The sequence below is a fragment of the Heterodontus francisci genome, chromosome 19, assembly GCF_036365525.1.
Source record: "Heterodontus francisci isolate sHetFra1 chromosome 19, sHetFra1.hap1, whole genome shotgun sequence".
Lineage (NCBI taxonomy): Eukaryota > Metazoa > Chordata > Chondrichthyes > Heterodontiformes > Heterodontidae > Heterodontus > Heterodontus francisci.
This window is the reverse complement of record NC_090389.1, coordinates 57,703,358-57,718,512: the sequence shown is the minus strand read 5'-3', so window position 1 is coordinate 57,718,512 and position 15,155 is coordinate 57,703,358. Positions and strand designations below refer to the sequence as shown.

The window sequence follows — 15,155 nt, the reverse complement described above, 5'->3', positions numbered from 1 at the left end:
ATTGGAATTGACTGTTTATAATTTATTATACTTACCCTTTGAGGACTGCAGCAACATCTGATAATAATACAAGGCCACACTTTTCCATAGCACATTGTTTCCATACCCCTTTCTTATATCCTATTCTGTAATCATCAGCAGTACTTTCACACAACACTATGCACATCCAATTATTTGAATAAAAACATGCTAGTTTCTCAGCGGGTTCCAAATATTTGAATCCTCAACCAGAACTAAAACAAATTGCAAAAATTACAGACCAACAATTAAAATTTTGGTCCAAATGGAAGTTTTACACTATGGTCAATAAGTACATGCATTGACAGACTCTTCTAAATGAAAAAGTGAACTGTTCCTGGATCATCCATTTGTCTCACTTATACCTGACAGGTTCTTTGAAGGTTCGTGGCAAATCTGCATGATCTGAACAGCCAGCATTATTGGTAAATTTTTTTTTACACAGCAAAGGAATTCAAAATGTAATCTCGTAAAACAGTAGTAAAACTACTTTTACAGGACAGTTTTTTTTGCCATCACTATATAGTTCTTTCTCATTTCAACTGGACCATCAAGGCATTTTTAATGCATATAAATGTTTATTTGAGTAACTGTCATTATATTTTAGGCAATGTAGGTTTTATTTAACAAATGTAATTGTTATGATTTACAGAATCTACTGAAGGACAGTTGGCCATAAAATCGGAGAACTAAAATATGTATTATTGCTGTCCTTGTAGAATAGTTTAATATAGCACCAAACACAATAGAACTTGCCTGCTGTTTCAGCTGTTGTACTAGTCGGTCCTTCTCGCGTTTAAGAGCTATCACTTCATCTTGTGTCTTTTTCTTTTTGGAGGCAGACAATTCTAATAAGGCAATGTTTGCATCCTTCTCACTGATGGCTGCCAGCAGTGCTTCTTGCCTATAACAAAAGTCAGTCTGGTTAAAGAATCATCATGATTATCTGACAATGACAACGAGGAGCCACCATGAAATTTTATTTCCTGCTTATAAATTTCACACGCTTGCACAGAAAGTCCCAATTACCATTTAGATTTCTTCAAATATCTTCATTTTTGGATCTGGGGGACAATAATCTATCTGCTGATATCATAATTATTGTCTCCATTTACTCTGCCCCAATAAAGTATTTCAGCTACAAACTCAGAAGGCCACCTCCTATTGCACTAGTGTGGCATCTTTCTTCCATAACAATTACATCAGCTCAGTCAATGCCAACTTAAATGTAGCATTGTGCTGGAGGCCCATGCCCACTAGAAGCTTGTGGACATGAGCTATAGAACAAAACTATTACTAATTTGGCATGGACAGGCCAAAGGAGATTGTTGTGGGAAATGGCAATAGTGTCACATTGTTGCAGCAGGAGGTCCTCCTTTGAGTTTGAGGCCGAAGCATCTTGTTGAGGCAGTGTGGAGGCAGTATTGTTCTGCACTTAGTTATATTGTACATAGCCTGGGAGTGCTTGACAGAGTGTCTGAAACCAATTTCACAGCACTGCTATTTCTCATTCCTCATCCTCACCTTGAGTAATATAATTTGTTTTTGAGACACAAAATACATTTACTTCAAAGGAACCATTTTCAATTAAATTAGATCCATTTTTCAGGCCATTTCATTCAAATTTTTTGCTAGCTACCTGAGTGATTAGTATTAGCCACATATCACAATACTTCGATAAAAAAACAAATTGTTTAAAAAAAAAACAATTTTTTAAATTGTATTTCTACATCAATACATTTTTGCTGTCTGTGCATAAGAGCAGTTAGCTGTTTCAACTTTAAACCAAGCAGACTAATCCCTACTGAATTAGAAAGATCAAATTTTATTGAATAAATTACCTTTTATGGATTGCTGCATTACATTAAAGAATAGACTTTTGCCTTGAAAGGTTATGCATTCAAAAGAGTTGGGCATCCTTCCAATGGTCAGCAGATTTGGCCCAGAGGTTGCAGTCAGCAGTGAAGTCAAAGGGATTCAAAGGATATTGGGGGTAGGCGGGAAAGTGGAGTTGAGGTCACAATCCGATCACCCACGATCTTATTACTCCTGCTACCAATTCCTAAGTATGTTTTGAAGCAAGTGTGCTTGCCGCTGACCTCAAAGCAAGCCTTGCTGAAAGATCTAGCAATCTCTCTGGCAAGAATTTCACCACTATCGCTGTGCAGTGGTACTGTGACTGATTGTGACTGTACTGTAAAGGACGCTGCAATGTGGAGGAGCAGTTATGTCATCAAACTGTTCAAGTAGCCAATCACATTTAAACATTTTCACCGATACACAAACAGGAAACAAATGCAGTAAAGTAAAATCATCTTTTTTTTTTAAAAACCTAGAACAAATTAAAAATTGGGACATACACATGGGATGAAGATAGAAGCTAAAATATTCTGAAAAAAACTTTTAAAAAAGTACTTTTTAAAAATCTACTAATTAATCAATAAAAGCATTCCAAGAACATCAAATTAATTTTTCAGGTCCAGTTGTTTTGTTCATCAAACTTTATTAATCACATTGCCATTAAGAAGCCAATTACATCTGATTAAATAGGTTCAACTTAAGGGGTTTATAATAGCGATGTGGGAGTGGCAAAGTTGAAGTTCTCACTGATGTTAATGATTGTCAACTCAGATGGGGGGGGGCAGGGGGGTGGGGGGAGACGGCAGTCTACAGCGCTGAGTAACAAACTGCAACTTCAGGATTTCTGTGCTAATCTCTGCATGCCCAACATCCTGAAGTTGCTGTCAGTTTCAGATGGGTAATGACAGTGAACACTGGCAGTTCACCATCAACCCCCTCCCTCCCATGCAAAATCCAGGCAAATATGACTGTGGGGTGCTTCATCATTTTCTTTTCATAAACAAAATCTAGAATAAGCAATTGGTCTACTTCATCCCATTAAGGCATTAAAGCTTTGTTGGGGTCCAAAGTGACTTTTTATTAACTGTTAAAATCAAATCTAACTGACGCCATTTTAAACAGTTTCTAGTCTAAACAAAGCACACCGCTTATTTTAAACCCTTCCCACATATTTTGCTACTAATACTGGGAACTTAAATAAAAGCATGAAGTTAAGTCCATATGATTGCTTTGTTTGCCACATAGAGTTTCTAACAGTCAGTCAAAAATGGATCTACAGGATTTCAAAGGGGATATGGGCCCTTGGTTCACCTAGTCTACTGAACACTGAAATATTAGAGGATAGGCACTAGTTTTGTTTTATTACAGTATATGTATGATCGGGGTCTATCTGTCTGTACTCTACAAGTACTCTTAAAAGACATGAAAAACACCCATTTGCTGTTGGCCCAAGTAAACTTTAGTTCATACCAACACAAATCGGAAAACAACAGCTACACAACGCATTTGGTACATGCCGTCTTCATCTGAAGTACCTCTTCATGTAAAAATACTAGCCATCCAAAATTTCTTCCTTAAAAATATAGGTCATTTTTCACATTTTAATTCGTACTGTAACTTTGAAAATAAACAACATTACTGTTCTGGAATTCAGCACTCATGTCTTTTGGTGCAATTATCCGAAGAAAACATCTGGACTTGGCTAGTATATTCAATTAACTATGTCTAGCACAGAATCCTGGCTCTGATTCTGTGCCTAATCGCAACATTAATCATTTCATTCAACTGCCTCAACTTAATATTGCTCTGTCTCCCAATCCTTTCATTCTTAGTTTACTCAAAAAGAACGAACCAGAATAAACAAGCAACTTGAGAGTAGTGGAATATAAATCCACAAAATAATGTCTAGGGTTACAGAATATGTACTTAGCTTAAGAAGGCTATAAAACAGAAAAGGTATACTCAGGCAAAGCACAATTCTTGGGGCAGCTGGAAAGTGATAGGGAAAGGATTTTATATTTAATAGGGAAACCCAATACCACACAAAAATAGATAAGGCGACACACGACCAAAGGGCAAAAATCCACAAAATTGGGCTGCTGAATACTGATAAAAAGGAGTACAGTGTATTATTTTATCAAACTCTAGCCTAAACAGCTGTCAAAGGAATAGTTCTTAAACAAATATGGGCAAAAATGGAAGGTGGTGTGTCGAGCACCATCAACTTAAAACAAATGTCAAAATTGCCGAGTTAATAGCTGCAAAAATAATGAAAAAGGGAGGTAGAAGGGAACTACGGGCGGCACAGTGGCGCAGTGGTTAGCACTGCAGCCTCACAGCTCCAGGGACCTGGGTTCGATTCCGGGTACTGCCTGTGTGGAGTTTGCAAGTTCTCCCTGTGTCTGCGTGGGTTTTCTCCGGGTGCTCCGGTTTCCTCCCACAAGCCAAAAGACTTGAAGGTTGATAGGTAAATTGGCCATTATAAATTGTCACTAGTATAGGTAGGTGGTAGGGAAATATAGGGACAGGTGGGGATGTTTGGTAGGAATATGGGATTAGTGTAGGATTAGTATAAATGGGTGGTTGATGGTCGGCACAGACTCGGTGGGCCGAAGGGCCTGTTTCAGTGCTGTATCTCTAATCTAAACAAATTGTTATCAATGACCATGGACAAGGGATTTCAAATATTGAATACAAGCAGAAAATTGTCATAATTGGCAAATGGCAAGAATGTTTGTGAAAAACTTCAACGATGGCACAAGCCAAAATAATTTAATGCAACTCAAAGATGCTGCAATATCAATATTAAAAAAAAAACTTTATTACCAATTTTTCCCTTCTGAAAACAATGGGCTGGATTTTACGTCGGACGGATGGGAGCTGGCCACTGATGTAAAAGTCGGTGGTGAACCCGCTTCCACCTAGCCTGGGGATCCGTCCCTCATTTTACAGGTCCCCAGGCTTTAACTGTTCCAAAGTGGGACTTCCACCCGCTTGAGGGAGGAAGTCCCGCCTCATTGAGCTGCCAGCAAATCATCGGGCCGGCAGCTCTTAGTCCCAGCAGCACCACTGGGAGCGGTGGCCACTGCTGGGACTGCAGCCCGACCGAGGACATGGAGCCAGGAGTGTAGGTAAATTTGGGTTGCCTCGCCAGGGGTAATCGGTCAGGCCCCGGCGAGGCAAATGTCGTCGTTTACGGGGGGGTTGGGGGGTGGGGGGGGGGGGGAAGCGTCTTGGATCCTGCGGGTGGTTGGGGAAGAAGGGGCAGCCCTCAATGGAGCACCCTGTGCCTTTCCCGGCTCCAGGACGCCCGCTTGCCACAGGTAAAATCCCCGGGGAGGCGGGCAAAGGCCCTTAAGTGGCCATTTATTGGCAATTTAAGGGCCTTGATTGGCCTGGGGTGGGCGGCCCATTTTCCGCACCCCCCCCCCCCAACCCTACGTAAAGTGGGGCAGAGGCAGGAGTGGGTCGGGAAGGCCTTCTGGAACCAGCTTCATTTTAAGCCAACTACCACCCCCCCCCACTCCCCCACCATCCGGCTCGCTGGGGTGGCGTAAAATTCCAGCCAATGTGTCTTTATAGTTCCACAAATAACAGTTACCCACTGTTAAATCATTAAATATATTCAAGAAAGAGTTGGATATAGTTCTAATGGCTAATGGGTTCAAGGGATATGGGGAGAAAGAGGGACCAGGTTACTGAGTTTGTATGATCAGCCATAAGCGTATTGAATGGCGGAGCAGGCTCGAAGGGCCGAATGGCCTACTCCTGCTTCTATTTTTCTATGCTACTATGTCATTTCATCCATGTAGCCATTTTTCACTTGTGAGCTTTCACAGCCAGTGTCACAGAAAGCTACTCAACTAGTTGGGGGTGGGGGGGAATGGGGGTGTCCATCATGATTTCCGTTCACACCCAATGTTCCCTTAGTGCACTTCTGGCAGCTGGATAACATTCAGTAAAAGCCATGGTTGATTTTCCCCTTCCAAACCCCAAAGGCACTGAAGACAATTGTGGTGTCCCTAATGAAGTCATGACTGAGAGTTGCTAACTCAACATGGATGAGAAATCAAACTTGGGGCCTTTCTGGGTTCTACAGTTCAGCTATTCACTTTAAAGTTTCCTAAGCCAACAGGGTGGCCACCAATAATCTTTAGTCTAGAACACGTAGCTCACATTTAGCGAAGCTCTTTGATCTGGAAGAAACACTGCAGTAAAATTATTTTTAATAGATTTACTGGGATAAGCAAACAAAATAGGACAAATATTTCATCATGAGACCTAATGTAGTTCACAGAGTGGTCTACTTATATCCTACATTAAGGCTTTGATGTACTCAAAAGGAACAGCCATATTTAAATACTCAGGGTCTGTACCACATTTTTAGGTTTAAGAGTGGTTTGAAAAGAATGACAACTCTTAATAAGAGCAATCTGTGTCTAAGGGAAAAACAGTCAAGGCAAACTATACAAGACACTGTTGTATCCTGAAAAAAAATAGTTTTTCGACTACATCACTGAAACTGGCTTGTGTAAAAAAAAAAACTGGTGTGCTGTTTATCAAAATCATATGTAAGATACGTGAAAAGGAAACATTGGACATTTAATCGGCATACAATGCTCCACAAACCACTGACCACCTCTAGACACTTACCCATTGTCTCTCGAGACAAGGAGACCAAAGAAAAAGAATGGCAATGAAACAGAAAAAAATCGAAGTACAAATAAATGGCATGAAGGTATACATTTCAATCCACTGAATTCCATCTAATGTGATATTTTTCAAGTAAAATAATGTTAGTGTTCATTTATTTTACTGTATTGGGTCCATCTACATATATCAAATAGAAGCCTTGCTAAATATTACAGTATATCAGTAATTACCAAGTCTTGCACCATATTGTTTTACAGCAGTTTGGAGGTAAATTCTCAGAATCTAACTGATGTTATTGTGGAATCTTGCTCTATACATGAGCTCACTCAGCTTACTTCCAAATATCAGCCTCCCCTTCTAGAAGATCCGACTGAAAATGAGTTAAGCTACTGTTTGGAAAGTAACATTGAAAAACATTGATAGCAATGTGCTGAGTGAGCGGGAAAAACATAGATGGGGTAGCTTACAAAGAACCAGAAGGAACACAGCCGTATGAAATCCAGTGACAGCCAGGGTCTTGATGCAAAGGAAGGCAAGATCATACTTTAACCATTCAGAGATATTTTACATTTAAATTAAACTGCACTTATGCTACCTTACCAGCTGTGATGATTTTACCAGATTAGTGATTTATTTGAAACAAAAACACACATCTTTAGTTCCTGCGGATTAAACTATATGTAGCTCTTACCCCATACTGCACTAATTTACTAACCGTTTAGACAGACCCACTAATTACAGGATAATTTTAAGGATTTGTGAACAAGTTTTCACAAAATGACAATCATGAGAACAAAGACAATAGTTGGGTTGCTCTTACAATGCTACATCAATTGTCAGTACAAAACAACTGTCTGAAAAATCTCAGATCATCGTATTCCAAGCAATGATGCAGTATCAGCATGGAATGTAATTTACTGTGCAATTCTATCGTTACAATTATTTTCAGTTATAATTAGAATGCCAATCAGGAAACAGGATGAGGTTGTTACCTGGGGAGAACTATTTCCTGGAAAATAACAGGAATAATGGAATTGTATTGTACAATATTAAGATTACTTGCATGTTATAATTGTAGCGGCTTTCAAATACTTGATGTGATTATTATCCATCCTTAAAACAGTGGTTTAACAGTCAAGAGTTCTGCTTGACAGCTCAAACTAATTTATTTATGTATGTGCCCAAGACACTATTTTAATAACTGCAAATGATTTTCCACCTTCCTGACACCTAACACTTTTTCCAAACTTTTGAAGTCACCTAGCTAAGTCTTGGAAAGATGCTGACAGTATATTAAATTACTCAATATTTACAGGTGATATTGCTCTTGATGAAGCAACTTAGTATGCAAATGATTCTTCTACAAATGTGCAAAATATCCACAGAAACCAATTGAATAGATTTCTCAACAGCTCCTTCTGGAAACCAGAGCTTGGTCTTTCATAGAAATGTAATTCAAGACCAGTCACAAAAACTTGTATACATGCTTTCAATACCTCAAGAATCAACCTCTACAATGGTCTTCTCATCAATCTTGCATCACTGTACACAACTTCCAGCTCAAGCAAAACTTCACTGGCCACATTCTGACTGGCACCTCTTCTCCAATCCTCACTGATATCCACTGACTCCCCATTCCCCAATGCACCAAGTTCAAAAGCCTGCCTGTTTTTGTAAATCCTTCTATGGCTTTGTTCATCCAATTCACCTCCTTCCTCCAATTCTATGGCTGAGGTCACACACTTTCACTCTGTGCTTTTTTTCCTTCCAGCCTTCCTCACTCGGTAGTAGAGTCTTCAACTGTCTTGACCTTAACTGTCCGTAACACTCCCTAAACCTCTTTGTCTTCCTAATTCTCTATCTGCCTTTAAATATCTCCTCAAAACCTATCTTTCGGTCTACTCGCTAATTCTTCTCCTACTTGTGACGTCACCAGTTGTTGTCAGATTATGTTTGGGCTCGGACACTCAGATCACATTACAAAAGGAGAATGTCTACACTAACTTGAAGCAGGGTTGCCTTTTGAATCATGGAATGGTTACAGCACAGAAGGAGGCCATGCAGCTTGTTGTATCTGTGCTGGTTCTCTGGAGGAGCAAGTCACCTAGCCCCACTCCCCTGCCTTTTCCCCGTGGCCGTGCAAATTTTTTCGTTTCAGATAATAATCTAATTCTCTTTTGAAAGCCACATTGAATCTGCCTCCATCACACACTCAGGCAGTACATTCCAGATACTAACTGCACACTGTGTAAAAAAGTTTTTCATGTCGCCATTGTTTCTTTTGCCAATCACCTTAAATTGGTTTCCTCTGGTTCTCAACCCTTCTGCCAATGGGAACAGTTTCTCCCTATCTACTCTGTCTAGACCCCTCATGATTTTGAACACCTTTATCAAATCTTCTCTTCTCCAAGGAGAACAGACCCAGCTTCTGCAATCTATCCACGTAACTGAAGTTCCTCATCCCTGGAACCATTCCAGATTTATCAGGTGTGATGGACAAACCTTCAAGAAACCAGTGGATAAACTCATACACCTCATCAAATTACCCACGAGAAGCAGAGTATAAATAAACAATATGAAACGCTGCACAGGGGCTGGTGTGTACTCTTCCTTAATAGGATAATCAGTGACAATATCATCGATTTGCTCTTCAAAGTTGAAGGGTGCCATAACATTCTTCCATTACTTCAGCACCAAAAAGTAATAGAACATACTGGAGACAAACAAAAAGTTATTGAACTTTATAGTCAATATCCAATATAATGTTAATAACCAAGTAATACAGTCCAGCTAACTGTAGTTTAAACAACGAAAAGTTATCTCACTATACTGGACATTTCACTCATACTTAACATGGCTAAGCAACAATTATTCTATAAATCAGCAACTTTCTTATGTCTTTTCCTCGTGTTTTGTGCCTAATTTTCTTCTTTTGTCAGTATGCTGATTCCCCTCAATTTTTCATGAAATTTCATTTCACTTCAGTTTTTCTCATTGGTATTCCAATTCTTTCACTTCCTATTCATCAAGGTAGTGTGACAGAAATAACAGGGGAACACTGTCAAAGACTACAAACGAGGGTGGGGGGGAAGAAAAGTGAGGAAAAAAAACAAGAAAATATAAAGCTGTGGTAAGGAATATTGATGAGCGCAGTTGAGAAACAAATGAGAGTTCAGAAGAAAACACAGGGTCAGGGGAGAATCAAAGGAGTACAGAGAAACCCAAAGAGAATGATGCAGACTACCGAGACAGCACATCAAACAACATATATGGTAATGAAAATGGGAACTTAACACAAAGTGAAATTAAATAGCCATTGTTGAAATTCTCAATATATGAGCTTTCATACTTAGCAAAAGACTCAATTTGTATTGTATGAACAAGTACTAGGTCAAAAATCTGGCAAATGAATCAGTCACCTTACTAAGAATAGCTCACTTTAAGCTACTGAAGCTCAGATCAATTGAACAAAGCTTCAAAGATTAAAAATATGTAACTATAGAAAGCTGTGCGCTGTGGGCTCATGCCAACTATGGACCAAGTTGGGAAAACCCAGTTAGGGAGCAATTTTAACTCTACTCGCCCAGGGAAAAAGGATGGGTATGCAGTTAAAATCGACTGATTGACCTAACCACCGATGTCCCACCTAGATCCTGCTCCCTTCCATTTTAGTCTGTGTTTCTCAGCAGGCAGTAAAGCCAGTGGGATCCTTCTCTGAATATGCAGGCCTCATGGGCTGCAACCAGAATTTTATCTCTTGTTTGAGAGGGCAAGCCCCTACAACTTTCTCGCGAGGTAAAGGCAACAAGGAGGAGGATTGGGACTAGTAGTGGCCATTTTTAAAAATGTTCCTTTGAAGACCACAGCAGAAGTGCTCTGCCAGGCCCCACCAGTAAAGTATAGGCCTTTTCTTACCAATGAGACCCTCCCAAAAACCCCTCCCCACGGCTTACCTCATTCCCAATGAGCCTCCCTTTGGCCCTTATTTATTTCTTATTTAGAGATACAGGCCCTTCAGCCCACCGAATCTGTGCCGACCAACAACCACCCATTTATACTAACCCTACAGTAATCCCATATTCCTTACCACCTACCTACACTAGGGGCAATTTTCTTTTTTACTTTTTTCTTTTTCTTTTGGGCCTCCTTATCTCGAGAGACAATGGATACGCGTCTGGAGGTGGTCAGTGGTTTGTGAAGCAGCGCCTGGAGTGGCTATAAAGGCCAATTCTGGAGTGACAGGCTCTTCCACAGGTGCTGCAGAGAAATTTGTTTGTTGGGGCTGTTGCACAGTTGGCTCTCCCCTTGCGCCTCTGTCTTTTTTTTTTGCACTAGGGGCAATTTACAATGGCCAATTTACCTATCACCTGCAAGTCTTTGGCTGTGGGAGGAAACCGGAGCACCCGGCGAAAACCCACGCGGTCACAGGGAGAACTTGCAAACTCCGCACAGGCAGTACCCAGAATTGAACCCAGGTCGCTGGAGGTGTGAGGCTGCGGTGCTAACCACTGCACCACTGTGCCGCCCAAACTTTTGCTCTCACCTGCCGAGCAGCTGCCACTTTCTACCCGTTTTAGGCAAGCATCTGATCAACTCATGAAATCTGTTGTCATAGCTTTAAAATCACCTGGATCTCATGCAGTCAACATCGGTGTATTGGCCACTCATACTACCACCACCACACCCTACCCCACACAGTTAAAATTCCCCCTTCAGAATCATTACAACTGGCAGACAGGAAAGAAATCAAACCCAAATTGACAAAGTAAGAATTTTTAAATCAAAGATCACTTAACAATAATCAGAAATATTCTGTTATATTGTCATTAAAAAGCCTCAGATTGTAAGAAGTTTTAGTACTTATGCTCTGGCTTTCAGCATTACAAAACAGATTTGCAGATGTTTCTGACCATGTTAAATTTTGGAAACAAGATCTGGTTAACATACAGGTTCTAGAATAGCAGCATGTTTTAAGAGGAGTTAGATACAAGAGCCTTGTATAGCTTGTTATGACTATTATGTTAAAAGAATGTAGATATCAGAAAATGAGTATACAATGACATACTTAGGCTCAATTATAGAGGAAATGCCAGGTTGAAACTGGTAGCTGGAGTGTGCAAAAAGCTGCTGGCAAAACCCAAATTATATTGTGGCCTGCAACTCACTCTTTGCCAACAGAAGAAAGCTCTGTGCATGAGTGTATACACACATGTGGAGAGCTCTGTTCACCCTGGGCTATTATTTTATACATCAGGAGAAAGAGGTGGAAGCATCTGTTTTCTCACAGACATTAAGAAAGACACAATACTAACTTTAAAAAGTGCTCAGGAATTTCAACAGACTATCTGAATGTTTTTGAAACTGGATGGAGCACAACACTGCTCTGAGGCCCAATGTTTTGGGATGTTCTTAAGCAGGTGGGCTCATGTAGCTTTCTATTAATGCACTACCAACCTAACTCCCACGTTATACTGCCACTTGTGTCAACACATCCCTAAAACTGTCTTATATCAAAAATAAAGTATGACTGCAACCTTGGAACAAAAATTCTTACTCCACTACTGGATCTTTTCCCAAACGTGAATACACAGCTATCTTTTATAAATAATCTTTTAATCAGAGAGTGACAATATATAATGCACTATGAAAATTACAAAATGGAAGAATCTCTGAACAGAACATAGGAGCAGGATTAGGCCATTCAGCCCATCGAGCCTGCTCCGCCATTCAATATGATCTTGGCTGATCATCCACTTCAATGCCTTTTTCCCCACACTATCCCCATATCCCTTTATGTCATTGGTATTTAGAAATCTGTCAATCTTTGCTTTAAACATACTCAATGACTGAGCTTCCAAAGCCCTCTGGGGTAGAGAATTCCAAAGATTCACAACCCTTTGAATAAAGAAATTTCTCCTCATCTCAGTCCTAAGTGGCTTCCCCCTTATTTTAAAATTGTGTCCCCTGGTTCGAGTCTCCCCAACCAGGGGAAACATCTTACCTGCATCTACCCTGTCTATCCCTTTAAGTATTTTGTAGGTTTCAATGAGATCACCTCTCATTCTTCGAAACTTGAGAGAATACAGGCCCAGTTTCCCCAATCTCTCTTCATAGGACAGTCCTGCCATCCCAGGAACAAGTCTGGTGAACCTTTGTTGCACTCCCTCTATGGCAATAATATCCTTTCTAAGGTAAGGGGACCAAAACTGCACACAGTACTCCAGTCTAACCAAGGTTCTGTACAATTGAAGCAAGACTTTACTACTCCTGTATTCAAATACTCCTGTGTTAATGCCAACATACCATTAGCCTTCTTAATTGCTTGCTGCACCTGCATATCAGCTTTCAGTGACTCATTGACGAGGACACCCAGTTCCCTTTGTACATCTACACTTTCTAATCTCTTACCATTTAAGAAATACTCTGCAAATCTGTACCTCCTACCAAAGTGGATAACCTCACATTTTTCCACATTACATTCCATCTGCCAAGTTCTTGCCCACTCACTAAGTCTGTCCAAATCCCCTTGAAGCCACTTTGTATCTTCCTCACAACACACATTCCCACCTAGTTTTGTGTCATCTGCGAACTAGGAAATATACGATTTTGTCCCCACATCCAAATCATTGATATATATTGTGAACAGCTGGGGACCAAGTACTGATCCTTGCAGTACCCCGATAGTCATAGACTGCCAACGCGAGTATGACTCATTTATTCCTACTCTCTGTTTTCTGCCTGTTAACCAATCCTTAATCCATGCCAGTCTATTACTTCCTATCATATGTGCTTTAATTTTGTTAACCAACCTCCTGTGGGGGATTTTATCAAAAGCCTTCTGAAAATCCAAGTATACTACGTCCACTGACTCCCCTTTATCAATTCTGTTAGTAACATCCTGAAAAAACTCCATCAGGCTCGTCAAACATGATTTCCCATTCATAAATCCATGTTGACTAAGCCCAATCAGATCATTATTATCCAAGTGTCCATTTATCACATCCTTTAGAATAGATTCTAGCATTTTTCCTACTACAGATGTAAGGCGTGTAGTTCCCTGTTTTCTCTTTCCTTCCCTTCTTAAATAGTGGGGTGACATTCGCTACCTTCCAATCTGCAGGAACCATTCCAGAATCTATAGAACTTTGGAATATGATCACCAATGCATCCACTATCTCCATAGCTACCTCTTTCAACACTCTGGGATGTAGAATATCAGGTCCTGGGGACTTATCAACCTTCAGGCCCATTAATTTCTCCAATACAACCTTCTTACAAATACTAATTTCCATCAATTCCTCATTCTCCCTAGACCCTTGGATCTCTAATTCTGGGAGATTTCTTGTATCTTCCTCAGTGAAGACAGACACAAAGTAATCATTTAGCTTCTCTGCCATTTCTCTATTCCCCATGATAAATTTTCCTGCCTCTGCCTGTAAAGAACCGACATTTCTCTTAGCCAAACGTTCCCTTTTTACGTACTTAAAAAAGATTTTACAGTCCGTTTTTATGTTTTTTGCTAGTTTACATTCATATTCTATGCTCCCTTTATCAGTTTCCTGGTCCTCCTTTGCTGTATTCTAAAATCCTCCCAATCCTCAGGTTTACTACTATTTCTGGCAACTTTATAGGCCTTTTCTTTTAATCTTATACAATCTTTAACTTCCTCTGTTAGCCATGGCTGACTGCCTTTTCTTTTGGGGGTTTTGTGCCTTGAAGAATAGGGGCAGCACAGTGGTTAGCACCGCAGCCTCACAGCTCCAGTGACCTGGGTTCAGTTCTGGGTACTGCCTGTGTGGAGTTTGCAAGTTCTCCCTGTGACCGTGTGGGTTTCCACCGGGTGCTCCGGTTTCCTCCCACAGCCAAAGACTTACAGGTTGATAGGTAAATTGGCCATTGTAAATTGCTCCTAGTGTAGGTAGGTGGTAGGAGAATGGTGGGGATGTGGTAGGGAATATGGCGTTAATGTAGGATTAGTATAAATGGGTGGTTGTTGGTCGGCACAGACTCGGTGGGTTGAAGGGCCTGTTTCAGTGCTGTATCACTCTATGACTCTAAGGAATGTATAGTTGCTGTAATCTATGTAATAAGTCATATGTAGTAATAAGTCATATGTAATAATAATTCATATAATATGTAATTAAAGACTATATATTGTCATACCTTTTAGTGTATTTTCCCAATCCACTCAGCCAATTTGTCCAGCATACCTTCATAGTTTCCTTTGTTCAAATTTAACACCCTGGCTTCAGATTTCACTACCTCTCTTTCAAACATAATGTAAAACTCTATCATATTATGGTCATTCATCCCTAAAGGTTCTGTTACGACCAGGTGAGGAAGTGGTCTCAGTTTCCCCTTTCGTCCCTTCTCTGTTTTGACCACAACAGGGTTTATCCTTTTAATACAGTGATTTAACTAACCAACTCAGTGAGCACTTGCTCCTGTTTCTCTAATACATACTTGCAAATGAACCAGACAGGTTTTCTTGAGTTTAAACAAGAAAGATGCAAGTTTATTAATCATATCACTCTAAACTGGTTAAAATACTAAAATACGCGATGCATCCACACTCACATTCACACACAAGGCACACACAAATATAGATGCAGAGGTGGAAAAAC

General features: G+C 40.2%; 1 protein-coding gene across 5 annotated transcripts in view; it reads right to left on the bottom strand.

Moving 5' to 3' along the window:
• LOC137380089 (ERC protein 2) overlaps window positions 1–15,155 on the bottom strand; it is a 966,513-nt gene that overhangs the window by 244,037 nt on the left and 707,321 nt on the right. For all 5 annotated transcript variants that reach the window (XM_068051709.1, XM_068051708.1, XM_068051713.1 and 2 more), the window contains one exon: window positions 775–922. In XM_068051709.1, the coding sequence (XP_067907810.1) occupies window positions 775–922 (148 nt within the window). The remainder of the gene's footprint in view (window positions 1–774; window positions 923–15,155) is intronic.